The sequence below is a fragment of the Juglans regia genome, chromosome 6 (assembly GCF_001411555.2).
Source record: "Juglans regia cultivar Chandler chromosome 6, Walnut 2.0, whole genome shotgun sequence".
In the NCBI taxonomy this organism is placed as follows: domain Eukaryota; kingdom Viridiplantae; phylum Streptophyta; class Magnoliopsida; order Fagales; family Juglandaceae; genus Juglans; species Juglans regia.
The window spans coordinates 27,000,592-27,013,783 of NC_049906.1; the positions used below are offsets into that span (position 1 = coordinate 27,000,592).

General features: G+C 35.7%; 1 protein-coding gene across 1 annotated transcript; it reads left to right on the forward strand.

The window, feature by feature from the left end:
* The first annotated feature begins 2,662 nt into the window (after positions 1 to 2,662).
* LOC109013678 (thaumatin-like protein 1b) lies at positions 2,663 to 3,880 on the forward strand. Its single transcript, XM_018995880.2, has 2 exons — positions 2,663 to 2,770; positions 3,195 to 3,880. Exons 1-2 carry the CDS (start codon positions 2,713 to 2,715, stop codon positions 3,878 to 3,880), a joined length of 744 nt encoding a protein of 247 aa, XP_018851425.1. The 5' UTR covers positions 2,663 to 2,712.
* The last annotated feature ends 9,312 nt before the right edge of the window (positions 3,881 to 13,192 follow it).

The following is a 13,192-nucleotide window of genomic DNA, read 5'->3' on the forward strand; positions in this document are numbered from 1 at the left end:
AAACAGTTTCTCTGACAGAAGCAAAATTGGGGCATAGACCTTCTTACATTTGGAGGAGTGTTTGGGGAGCTTTAAATTTGCTGAAGGATGGATTAAGATGGAGAGTAGGGAATGGGAAAAACATAAAAATATGGGGGCAGAAATGGCTACCAACTCCCTCCTCATTCTGTGTCCAATCTCCTTGTACAATTTTAGATCAACAAGCCAAAGTTTCTGAGTTGATTACATGTGGGGAATGGAATGAGCCTTTGATAAAGAGTATCTTCCATAAAGAAGAAGCAGAGCAGATATGGAGCTTACCTATTAGTAGAACGGAGGAAAGGGTCAGGTGATACAGAAATGGAGGACCAATGAACCAGATATGCCATGCTTGCTTGATAAATTGGAGGAAAGGGTCAGTTCAGAAGAATTAGAAGAGATCAGTATGGTAATGAGAAGCATTTGGTTGAGAAGAAATGAAGTTGTGTTCAAAGATACCTTCAAGAGTCCAAGCCAAGTGATGACACAAGCTAAAGAGGAACTGAGAACTTATTATCAGGCTAAGCAGAAGTTAAGGCAGAACACAGAACCAAGAGTAACAGAAGGAGAGTCATTATGGAGCAAACCAAGGGAGAGTTTTGTCAAAGCAAACTGGGATGGAGCTGTTGATAAAGAAAGGAAAAAGGTTGGCCTCGGAGTAGTAATCAGAGATGAGGAAGGTGAAATTATGGCTGCTGTTGGTGAACAAAAAAGCTTCATTTCTGATCCTGCAATAGCAGAAGTTTATGCACTAAGGAAAGCTATGGAATTATGCAGAGATCTTAATTTTGGCAGAGTCATCTTCGAAGGTGATGCACAAGTCATTGTGAATGCAGTCAATGAAGAAGAAGAAGACCTCTCCAGTTATGGATGTGTCATTGAAGATGCCAAGAAGCTGTTAAAGGGAAGGAGTCAATGGAGTGTCAAGTTTGTTAATAGAAAAGCTAATGAAGCAGCACATTATCTTGCTAAAGAAGCTTTATCTTTGTGTTTTGAAAATGTTTGGATAGAAGAAGCTCCAGCTTCTATTGAGAGTATCTTGCTCAAGGAAAAACTTTGTAATGCGGTTTTAGATCAATGAATGAATACTGAGGTTATTTTCAAAAAAAAAAAAAAAAGTAGAGTTGGACTTCAAAAAAGCTCAATGCCCTAACACACCTTTGCTCTCTCCCTTTTCTCTCTAGAGCAGCCCCTCTAAAAAAACCCAGACCAAAGGAGGGGGGTTGGAGCTCATCCCTCCTCCCTCTTTTTGTAATAATAATATAAGAATCAAATTAAATTATTAATTAACATATGATTAGTGTAATTATAAAATATGAAAAAAAATAAAAATATTATTATATTATTATTTTGATGAATTCAATTGCCAATCCAATGTGGAGTTATGGAGAATGAGATTTTACATATATGGAAAACATGTACTTTTCATCAAAATTTGAAAATAAGTTTGATGAGTCCAATGCTAGTGCTCAGGCAGCCTATTGCATGTAGGTGAACCATTTCTTGGCGAACAAAAACATGTCAAATGTACTTCTTTTGCAACCAATCACATTAGTGTTGGAAATGTTGAAAACCTTTAGCGGTGTTTTTAGTAGCCTATTACATCGAATTTGGTCGACAAAAATGGAATAAAGTACCGACGATTTTGTGATGGACGCAATACTACATATTCAATAGCGGCGAAAGTTTTCATATTTGCAGCGACTATATAATGTCGAGATAGAGCATTTCCATTAGTCTATATAAATGTGGGCACATTGTTTGCAACAAGCAAATATCAATTTTTGCGTCAACATGGTTGGCGTTGCTAAAATTATTATTAGCGATGATAATGAGAAATCAATGGTAAAAAGAAATACCATCCAATTTTTGGCAACCATTGCGTCAACATGGTTGGCGTTGCTAAAATTATTATTAGCGATGATAATGAGAAATCAATGGTAAAAAGAAATACCATCCAATTTTTGGCAACCATTGCGTCAATATTAATTAAGGTAACTTGCATACGGTTTCTTGACCAATCTAGCTAGAAGGAAGAATTTAATTAATTACTTTATAAGAAACAATCTAGAAGGAAGAATTTAATTTGAGGCGATATATGGACTAGCTCGGCGGTCATGTTGCAGCCATATAAATTAATTACTGTACCGAAGAAAATTCATGCGATGCAATAAATAAATAAGTACTTATAAGACTATGAATTTTGCCCATTCCATAGATTACAAGACCAAGAAGGTGTGCAGTTTGACTTGTCTCCAAAATTAACTCAAAGCTTTTACTTTTCTGTAGTATAAAGTCACTACAAGAAAATTGCTTATTTGTGATTAGTTATTTCTAGCGAAATGATTATTTCCAGTTAAAATGAGTCTGTTTTCATCGCAAATAGTCATTTTCGTTGTAAAAGAATGATCACAAATGTCATTTTTCTTGTAATGAGTACTTGTCACGCAATAATATTACTGGTTGAAAATTAGACACGGTGAGCCATAACACTAAAACATTGACAAACATGCCATTCGGCCTAAACGAAGAAAACTGAGTCTTCCGTGTATGAGCGAACCTCCCTATATATGTGTATATATATAGCACCAATAACGTAGTACGTAGCAGTAGTACTACCACACCGGCTCAGCTCTGCATATTATATACATTGAGATCATCAAATTAATTACTTCGCCTATCTATCCATCAATCATGAAGACCCTTTCACTCATGATCTCCTGCCTTGCCTTGGCCTCCCTTTTTCTGTCTGGTATGTCTCATGATAAATTTCTTCAAGGCTTTAGCTATTGGAAAATGGATTTTATATATATATATATATGTATTTTAGATATATGTATGATCACATTTTAAATTTTTTTTCCTATTGAACAATCTCTCTTTCTCTCTCGTATGGTACTTGTCCTAGCTAGGCTTACGATGAATGCTTATTAGTTACTGTCGAAGAACACACATGTGGTATACTTATCCTATCATAAAATGACATGCCTACCAAAATTTGTTGTTTACATAAGTACTATGTCATATATGCACATGTATCATGGTGATAAGCATGCATGTGTGATTTACGATCGAATTCATTTGCAGAGATGGATATGTTGGCTTTCATTATCGACATATATACATGGTGACAAGGAATTATTTTGTTTGATGCTGCATATATATGAATATTGCAGGTGCTCAATCCGCTAGAATAACTTTCACAAACAACTGTCCCAATACCGTTTGGCCAGGAACCCTAACCGCTGATCAGAAACCTCAACTATCAACAACAGGATTTGAGTTAGCATCTGGAGCATCCACATCACTGGATGCCCAAGCTCCATGGATAGGCCGTTTTTGGGCACGAACAGGTTGCACCACGGACACCTCAGGAAGGTTCTCTTGCGCTACTGCGGATTGTGCCTCTGGACAGGTTGCATGCAATGGTAATGGTGCGATCCCCCCGGCATCTTTGGTAGAAATCAACATAGCAGCGAATAGTGGGCAAGACTTTTACGATGTTAGCCTTGTCGACGGGTTCAACCTGCCTGTTTCAGTGAGCACAGAAGGCGGGAGCGGTGATTGCCAGACCTCGAGTTGCCCGGCCAATGTGAACGCAGTTTGCCCAGCAGAGCTGCAACTGAAAGCCACCGATGGAAGCGTGATCGCATGCAAGAGCGCATGCACAGCGTTAAATCAGCCACAATACTGTTGCACTGGCGATTACAGCACTCCAGAAACATGTCCTCCAACGAACTATTCCTTGATCTTCGAAAACCAGTGCCCTCAAGCGTATAGCTACGCTTATGATGATGTGAACAGCACCTTCACCTGCTCTGGTGCACCTAATTATGTTATCACTTTCTGCCCAAGTACTTGATCATGAGATGAGATGATCAAGAATTATGCATGTATGCATATTACATGCGTTCTGAGCTTCTCTTTATAATAATTAATGACTGTGTAACAAATAATAATGAATTACTACATATAGAAAATTCATAAATAAATGGGAAAATTATATAAATTTCTTTTGATTTTGGTCTGTATGCAGATATGTACTCCATCTTCACCAGAATCTCTATGTTTGCATCGATCAAAATTAACCCATAACACGAAGATTTATTTTTTTTAATTATTTGTGAGCAAAGATGCGCGACCGTGCGCACACAGATATATGCGTTGCACACTGATACAAAATTACAAATGATTGTTAACTAAGGTTTAGTTTGGATTGAGAAACACTTTCAACCAACATATCATCATTACAACTTTCACAAATTTCTACATAAAATACAATAAACAATTCAATTTTTTCAAATATAAAAACAATAATAATATTAAAAAATAATATTCTAACAATATTTTATTCAACTTTTAACTTTCATCTCAACTCTCCATTCAAACCTAACCTAAATCGCAAGAAATTATTAATTATTTTAAGTGAAAATTACTACTTTTCAAGTCTGTGGTTTCACTTTTTCAAAATTGGTTCATCTCATTTAAGAATAAAAAATGTACATCTCATTTAAGAATAAAAAATACTATTTAGAGTCGCGAAATATGTAAGCACTGCACAATTCTTTTAAAAATAAAATAAATTTTTTTAATTTTTTAATAATAAATTCTACTTTTATTAAAAAAAATTTACAAAACTTATAAACTCTAAGAGCATCCTCACTGGCTTTGCCAAATCCATATTCAAAATTTAGCGAATATTACATTTTTTTTGCATTTGCTTATTCCATTTAAATTCAATCCCTACATTGGATTGTCCATTCACTTTATATAATAATAAAATATTATTAATTTAATAATTTTTTTATTTGATTTATTTTTATCACATTTGGTAGCTCTACCAATTAAATGTTAATAATAATCATATTCTAATTAAATTAATATTAAAAATCATATTTTCAAAAGTCATTTAATGCTAATAAAAAAAAATATTTGATTAAACTCATCTAAAATTGTAACACCCCGTATTTTAGTGTATTTTAATGAATGAATTATTTTTATTGATTCAGAATTTATTCTCTTGTTTTAAAATTATTGGATTTTTAATTAGGCTATTTTTATAATTTTTAGTTTACGAAAGTTATTTTTTGAAGTACTTTCTTTAAATTAATTATTGTTATGCATTTAAATTTCTTCTCAAATTAAATTAACTTATTGTTGGGTTTAATTATTTATTTTCAATTTAATCACTGCGTTTGAATTATTTTATTTCACTTGCAGTTTTAAAATCATTTCCGTTAAATCATTTTTGTGACCCAAGATGTGAGGATTGGACCTCATTTCTTTCCCTACATTTTCTCTTTTCTCTATTTTTTTTCTTCCTTTTTCTCTTCTTCTTTTCTTTTCTTTCTTTTCTTCTTCCTCTCCTGGTTCCTTCCCGCGTGCGCACGCCAGCCTTTTCTCTCCCTCCGTCCGATTCTTCTTCCCCTCCCAGTGCCGCCATGAGCCGGCGGTGACTGACACCGCCCGGCCCACTGTCTTCCCCAGCCGACGACGAAGCCACCCCTCCATTTCTAGCCCCAGCTGCGCCGCCGTTAGCCATCACGAGCACATTGAAGACGCGGCACCTCTTGTGCCGCTGCGCAGCTGTCGCACCACCATTGGCCACCATTTCTTCACCACTTCATCCTCGACCTCTAAGCAACTCATTGGACCCAACCCCACCTCCGATCCGTCACCGGTGAAGCACATCCAACTCCATTTCCGTTTCGGATATTTTTGGCCTTAAACCACCCTTTGCGCCGCCACCCACGACCAACCATCACCACCACTAGCTTCACCGACATCCCTAGGCCCTACCCTATCAATCTCGGGTCTTCGTTTGCACCCGTTGAAAAATGGGTATCTGTGACCCACGACCACAGTGTATTTTGCACTGTTCTGCAGCTGTTTTTCCACTTCTTGCGCCTCCGTGATCCTCCATAAATTATTATATAGCACTGTAAGTATTTTTCAAAGAATTCTCGTGAATTTAATGTATTTTTGCACTAGCACATTACACTGTATTTAATTGCTGATTGGTTTTACCGGATTGAGTCCGAGGAGTAACGGGGTTGATTGGATTGGGTGATGGAGTTGTTAGTATGATTGGTTTAGACTATGAGATTTGTTGGCTGTTCGGGTTTAAATATTGGTGTTTTGTGTATGACGTGGGTTGTGGTGGATATTGGTGATTTTAGGAAGTAATGATATATTTTGGGATTATGAAGGTTTTAAGTTTTGAGAAATTTAAAATAGGTTATTTAAGAAGTTTAGGCTTAAATATCGAAATATGTGATCTATTGGAAACTTACAGAAATTACGTGATTATTTTTATAGGTGACGATTTATAGTCGACTCAACATTTTTGAGGAAATTTTTGAAAAGCTAAGAAGTCTAGGTAAGCGGGGTTCCTATGCTAGATTTGCATAAAGAGAAATGAACTGAGGTTGGTTTGTAAAAATGTGCATGTTGTTTTAAAAAGAAAATGTAAAAAAACAACCTCAGTAAATGTTTCGCATTCCCTCATGAGATACATATGAAAGAGAAAAGAAATGTTTTTGACATGAAATATGTAGACATGAGCAATATTTGACATGTTTATGAAGTATGCAAAAGAGCGAATATGTTATCATTGAGATTTCTATGCATATGATATGAAATGATTTGGATCTGTTTTTGATAGAATGGAAATGAAATGAATATGTTTCGCACGTGTTTTGGATGTGATAAAACTTTGGCATACTTATCTGTTCTGAATATGGTTCTGAGATGATACTGGTTCACGTGATATGGTTGGTACCACCATGATATGATCTGATATGAGTGCACCCACTTTGGAAACAAAGTGGTCTTTTTACGTGTTCTTTCCTGTGTGCACACTCGGGGCTCCAAGATTGAAAAAGGGGAAGTTCACCACATGATACTGCCTGGTTTGGCCACCGGAGATAGCACAACCCTACCACGGGGGTTAAACATGGTATATGATATGATAAGATGAAGATGTTCAGTTATGTTATGCCAAAACGTTTCTGAATGTGAAATGGATCCTTAAATATGAATTGCTGATTTTGAGTATGAAAAGGTTGAAAACTCGCTTTGATTTTCTGATAACACGTTTTTTTTTCTGAGATCTGCATATAAAAATAAAATGTTTTTGTTTCTGCATATTGAATCTTCTGAAAAGGGCTCATGTTTACATACTAGTATGTGTTCTCTGCTTACTGAGTTGTTGATAACTCACCCCTTATCTCCACCATCTTTTTCAGATGATTTGAATGTTTCAGATGAGGATTAAGGATATGGAGCATGGGTGAGAAGAGTTAAGAATGATGGTTTAAGCATAGAAGGTTTATATGAGTATTGAGAATTTTCATTCAGTAAGGTTGTTGTGCTCTGATGATGTAATTTGTTGGGAGATTGATGTTTATATTAAGACTTTGTATTGTCTTAGAATAGTTATTATGGAGTAATTGATGTAATTATATAAATATTTTGTGCAATAGAGAAAAATTAGAGTATGTACTACGTGGAAGAAAAATGATTTTTAAGTGACATGAGTTAATTCTCCGGACCTTCGGGATCGGGGTGTTACAAAAATTTTATCTAAATTTCTTGATTACAAACCAAATAGAATTTTTGTTTGGAGTGAGAAACTAATATTTTATTGTTTGCTTAGAGTGAGAAATTAGTATTTTAATGTTTGATGAATCAATTATAGTTCTTCATCTTTGACCAACCACTGTAACAATAATCTAAATTATTTTAGATTTACCTAATTCATTGTGAGATATTTTTGATATTTTAGATTTGGGCCATGTTTCTACCGAAGTCATTGAAGTTTAGTCTCTGGTGAAGTTTGTAAAGTAGCAGTGGATATCTTTAATGGTAAACCGGCCTCTTGATCCTTCTCTTAACTACACACATATAGACTTGATTCCAAAGTCAAAAAACCCAAAAAATGTGAGTGATTTCAGACCCATTAGTTTGTGTAATGTCATGTATAAAATAGTCTCCAAGCTATTTCTAATAGGTTCAAATTGGTCTTAGCTGAAATCACATCCCCAAACCAAAGTGTTTTTCTCCCTGGTAGATTGATAAATGACAATACAATGGTGGCTTATGAGTTATTGCATTCCATGAAAACTAGAAAGAAAGGAAAAGTGGGGAGTATGGCCATGAAGTTAGATATGTCTAAAGCCTATGATCGTGTAGAGTGGGATTTTTTGGAGGCTGTCATGATAAGGTTGGGGTTCTGTGAGAAGTGGGTGAGCCTTGTTATGAAATGTGGTAAATCAGTTTCTTTCTCTGTCCTTATAAATGGTTTTCCAGGGAACATGTTTAAACCCTCAAGAGGGCTGAGATAAGGTGATCCCTTGTCACCCTATCTTTTACTTATTTGTGCTGAAGGTTTGAGTTCCCTCCTTAATCATTATGAGAGAAGGAATATCACTAGAGGGGTGCAAGTAGCTCGAGGAGGTACCAGTATCAATCGTCTACTTTTTGCAGATGATTGTATCCTATTTGGTATAGCAAGGTTAAAGGAGTGGAGAAGGTTACAAGAGGTGCTGCTATTATATGAAAAGGCTTTAGGCCAATCTCTTAACAAAGACAAAACTGTTGTTTTCTTCAGTAGTAACACCAAAACAGTTGATAAGAAGGCCATTATGGATGTTGGGAATTCTTTTGTTTGTAGAACCTATGAGAAGTACCTTGTCTTCCTGCTATGGTAGGAAGATCAAAGTTTAATACTTTAGGAACCTCAAAGAAAGAATATGCTAGAAAATGAATAGTTGGGAGAACAATTTTATTTCACAGGCTAGTAAAAAGATATTGATCAAGGTAGTTTTGCAGGCCATTCATACGTACACTATGTGTGTTTTCAAGCTACCAAAGAGGCTTTGTAATGAGATCAATGGTTTATTTGCAAAGTTTTGGTGGGGTAGACAGCAGGGGGTAAGGGAATTGTGTAGAGAAAATGAGAAAAGATGGGAATGCAGAAAGGTAGGGGCGGTATGGGATTTAGGGATTTGGAGAGTTTCAATACAGCCCTTCTTGCAAAACAAGGATGGAGGCTCCTTAAATTTCCTAATTCCTTGGCAGCTACTATTTTCAAGGAGAAGTATTATAGAAAATCCATCTTTTTGGAAGCTAAACTGGGTTCACAGCCATCCCTTATATGGAGAAGTATTAGCTTAGCTAGGGATTTATTAAAAGAAGGTATTAGATGGAAGGTGGGGGATGGGAGAGACATCAAGATATGGGGGCACAAGTGGCTTCCAAGTCCATCTTCTTTTATGGTGCAATCGCCAATTTCTGTGTTGCAGGAAGGTGCAAGAGTTGAAGCTCTAATTGATCAGCAGAAAGGGGAATGGAAGGAAGAGGTGATTAGATCCATTTTTAGAATTGAAGAGGCTGAGAAAGTACTAACCATTCCTTTGAGTAGAGGTAGAGTAACAGATAAGCTGGTCTGGGGGCCTTTAAAAAAGGGTATCTTCTCTGTGAGAAGTGCCTACTTTGTGCTCAAGGAAAAAATGGAGAAGAATAATGGTGAATGTTCTAGAGAAGTTGAAGGTGATGAAAGGTGGAGAATGATATGGGATCTAGAAGTTCCTGCTGTGACAAAAATGTTGCTATGGAAAGCTGGGAATGACTTACTACCTACCAGCAAACTTGTTTAAAAGAGGAATGGTAAAGGATAAAACTTGTCCTATGTGTGAAACTGAAGATGAAACTCTTATACATGTTTTATGGGAGTATCACTCAGCAAATGATATTTGGGGAAGCGAGAGAAGCTGTGTTCAAAAGTGGGGCAGACATGAAGCTGACTTTTGCCTACTGTGGGAGAAGTATATTACTTCTCTTAACAAAAGCCAATCGGAGGAAATAGCAGTAACTCTAGGAAAGGTGTGGTTGAGGAGAAATGGAGTGGTGTTTGAAAATAGAATGGAAAGTCTTATGAGTTTATTGTTATCTGCCAAGGCTATACTGTAAGAGACTATCAAGTAGTGAGGAACTCTGAGAAATTAGACAGACAAGTACAAAATAGAAGGGATAATAATTAGAGGTGGGAAAAACCAGAAAAATGATATTTCAAAGTGAATTGGGATGCCTCTTCGGATCAGAAAAAGAGGAGAATGGGTATTGGCATCATTGTTAGAGATGAGGAAGGGAAGCTTGTAGTAGCTGTTTGTGATCAGAAAGAAAATGTTGAAGAGGTAGCAGTTGCAGAAGGCTATGCACTGAGGGAAGCAGTAGAATTATGCAATACTCTTAATATTCAAAAAGCAAACTTTGAAGGGGATGCAAAAGAGATCGTTATGGCAGTGTGCAGTGAAGAAAAAATGCTTACTTCGTATGGTTCCTTAGTTGAAGATGTTAGATTTTATTTCAAAAATAGTGCAAACTGGTCTATCCAATTTGCTTATAGAGAGAAAAATATAGTTGCTCATACTTTAGCAAAAAGAGCTTTGTTTTTAGAAGGAAAAAAAGTTTGGCTAGAGACTATCCCAGATTGTATAGTGGGATGTCTAAACAGAGATATCAATATAAATTGTATTACTTGATTCATTAATGAAATACGGAGGTTTATTCAAAAAAATTATATAAATTTTAGCTAATCCCCACATTTGACAAAGCTAATGAGATTAGGATGCTCTAAGGTACCATTCTTCAATAATAGGCATTTATGGTTACCGTGAAGTTTCAAATGGGGCCATTTGACAGGATTCCAGTACTCACCTTTCGGGAAGGCTCGCATGGACTTTGACTGGCACTTAAGCACCGGTCAGAAAACGACACGTGGAATAATATGTACAATCAAGATTTAAGAGTTTTGAAAATTTGCTTAAAAAAAAAGCGTTTTAAAAATTAATGCAAGGTTAGCAATAACTTAGCATGAATTGTAAGAAAACAAGAAAACTTTTTAAACATCAATAAAAACTTAAAAAATATTAAAAAATTAGTAAAAATAAAAATTTAAAAAAGTAATTAATTTTAAGAAAAACAATACCACCAATTTAACCATAACTATAGGTGATTGTTCTAAATTTCCTAAGCCAGAGATACTAATTTCGAAAAAGTTAAAGCCACAAGGGATATCATGAACGCCAATTCTCTCCTATTTTAATTGCAATAATTTTAAAAAAATGATAATAAAAAAGGTGAAAGAAATTATGAAAGATTTGGACATTTTTCTATATCTGGGCTCGAAAGATTTGGGTTCGCAAGCTTAACCTAATTTTCCTTTGGGAATAGCTTAATTTTCATATGTTTATCACTGTTTTCTAAATTGTGATAACATTTTGTCAGTGTTTGTATCACAAAAAAGAAAAAGGCTTTTGAGTTCTCCATAGACAGAATACAATGTGAGGATAATGGGATTTGAGGTCGCCATTGGAATTTGAAAAATAAAATAAATAAATAAATTGATATGAAAAAATTTCAAAAACTCTTGAAATCTTTCGAAAATATGAAATCTAACCCCATTTGTAATTCTTGAGTTTTCTTAAAAATACAACAAAAAAAAAAAGTTTCTATATTTTCTTTAATTAATGAATCACTCTTTTACATAATGAAAAATACATAAACAAAAATATACTGTGGGATTCCTTACTTTATTTAAATTACAATTTTTAACATGACCAATTATCAAGTTCCATAAAAAAGTATTTATTATAGATTGAAGGAATATGAAATGAAATTGCATCTGCAATTTATATTTTATAGTTATAAACAACAAGGTGTATAATATATACACATACGCATACGCATGCATGTATGCAAGCATAATCATTATCGATGGCTTCCCGTTCACCCACAATCATATCTGCCAGCCGGTCAACGGCCTGGAACGAAATAAGTTAGAGAAAAAGTGGTATAAAAGAAAAGCTAAGACGCGAAAATTGTTGATACTTGAGCAAAGTGGGGCCTGAGCTTCTGAGCCTCGCACTCGACCGCCTCAGGCCGGGCCCTCTCGAAATCCGGACCAATCTCTAGGGTACTCCCACCTGCTAGATGAGAGGACGGCCCATCACTGGCCAGCACGCTAGCACCGGAAGAGTTATAATGTAATGCTTGTCCTTGTGGTGAGACTTTTTATAAAATATTTTTAGTAAGGACAACGAGAATTACCATTCTATTTAAAACCTTTTTCTTGCATACCCAGGGTGCGAGACTCTATATTTATAAAATAAAATGTGCTTTGAATATAAAAGAGGTTTACAACAGAAAACATTATTCTTACTATAAAAAGGGTCTCTCGTACAATTAAAACTCATGCCTAGACTTCCGTGCTCTTCCCCATGGGCCGTGTCCATCCTGACCGTTCAGTTCCTGTGGGGGGAGGGACATGCATAAAAACTAAAATGAGTCGATGACTCGTAAACATTACTTCATACAATTAAAATATAACAACATAGGTTTTCATTCATTCATGCATTCATCATACATACATACTATTACGTGCATACGTGCGTTCATTTGAAAACGTCATTGGACGAGATTTTTCTTTTAAAAGGCTTTCTTGTAGTAAAATGTTTCTCTCGTCAGTGCTTTCATTTATTCAAGAGTTCGTGCTCTCATGCTTACGTGCATTCATACATTCATGCATACATCCATTCATTCTTATCACTTTCATAGGCCAGTACACACTGTTACGCCTCATGTATTAGGGTTAGCGGCCCTATGGCCAATGGATTCGCCCTTGGCCGTGGGTTGGAATCCCATTCCGTTAGGGTGCAGTACTAGGTGCACTACCAGTACTACTGTCTGGCATTACAATCTGCTCATTCATTCATTGGATACCCCTTTTCATTCATTCATATGGCCGTTACGTATTTTCATACATGAAACATTCAGTTCATTCAGTCCTTTTAGTTCATTCATTCATGTCAGCTCTAAAGAGCTATAGTTCAGTCCTTTTTCATTTCATTTCTACTCTATCTTTTATTTAACAGTTCAGTTAATGGAAAAGCATCGTTTAGAACATGAGCTTAAACATCGTCTTTCATGGCATCCATAAGTATCACCTTAAACGTCGTCTTTCATGGTATCCATGAGTATCACCTCATGGCATCCATAAAAGCGTCGGTTCGTAGGATCCATGAAAGCCTCAGTTCTCATGTCTTTCTTTGCTTTTCATGAGAAAACATTCATTTTCGTGAGAAAAAATCGTTTGATGAGAAAAACATAGTTT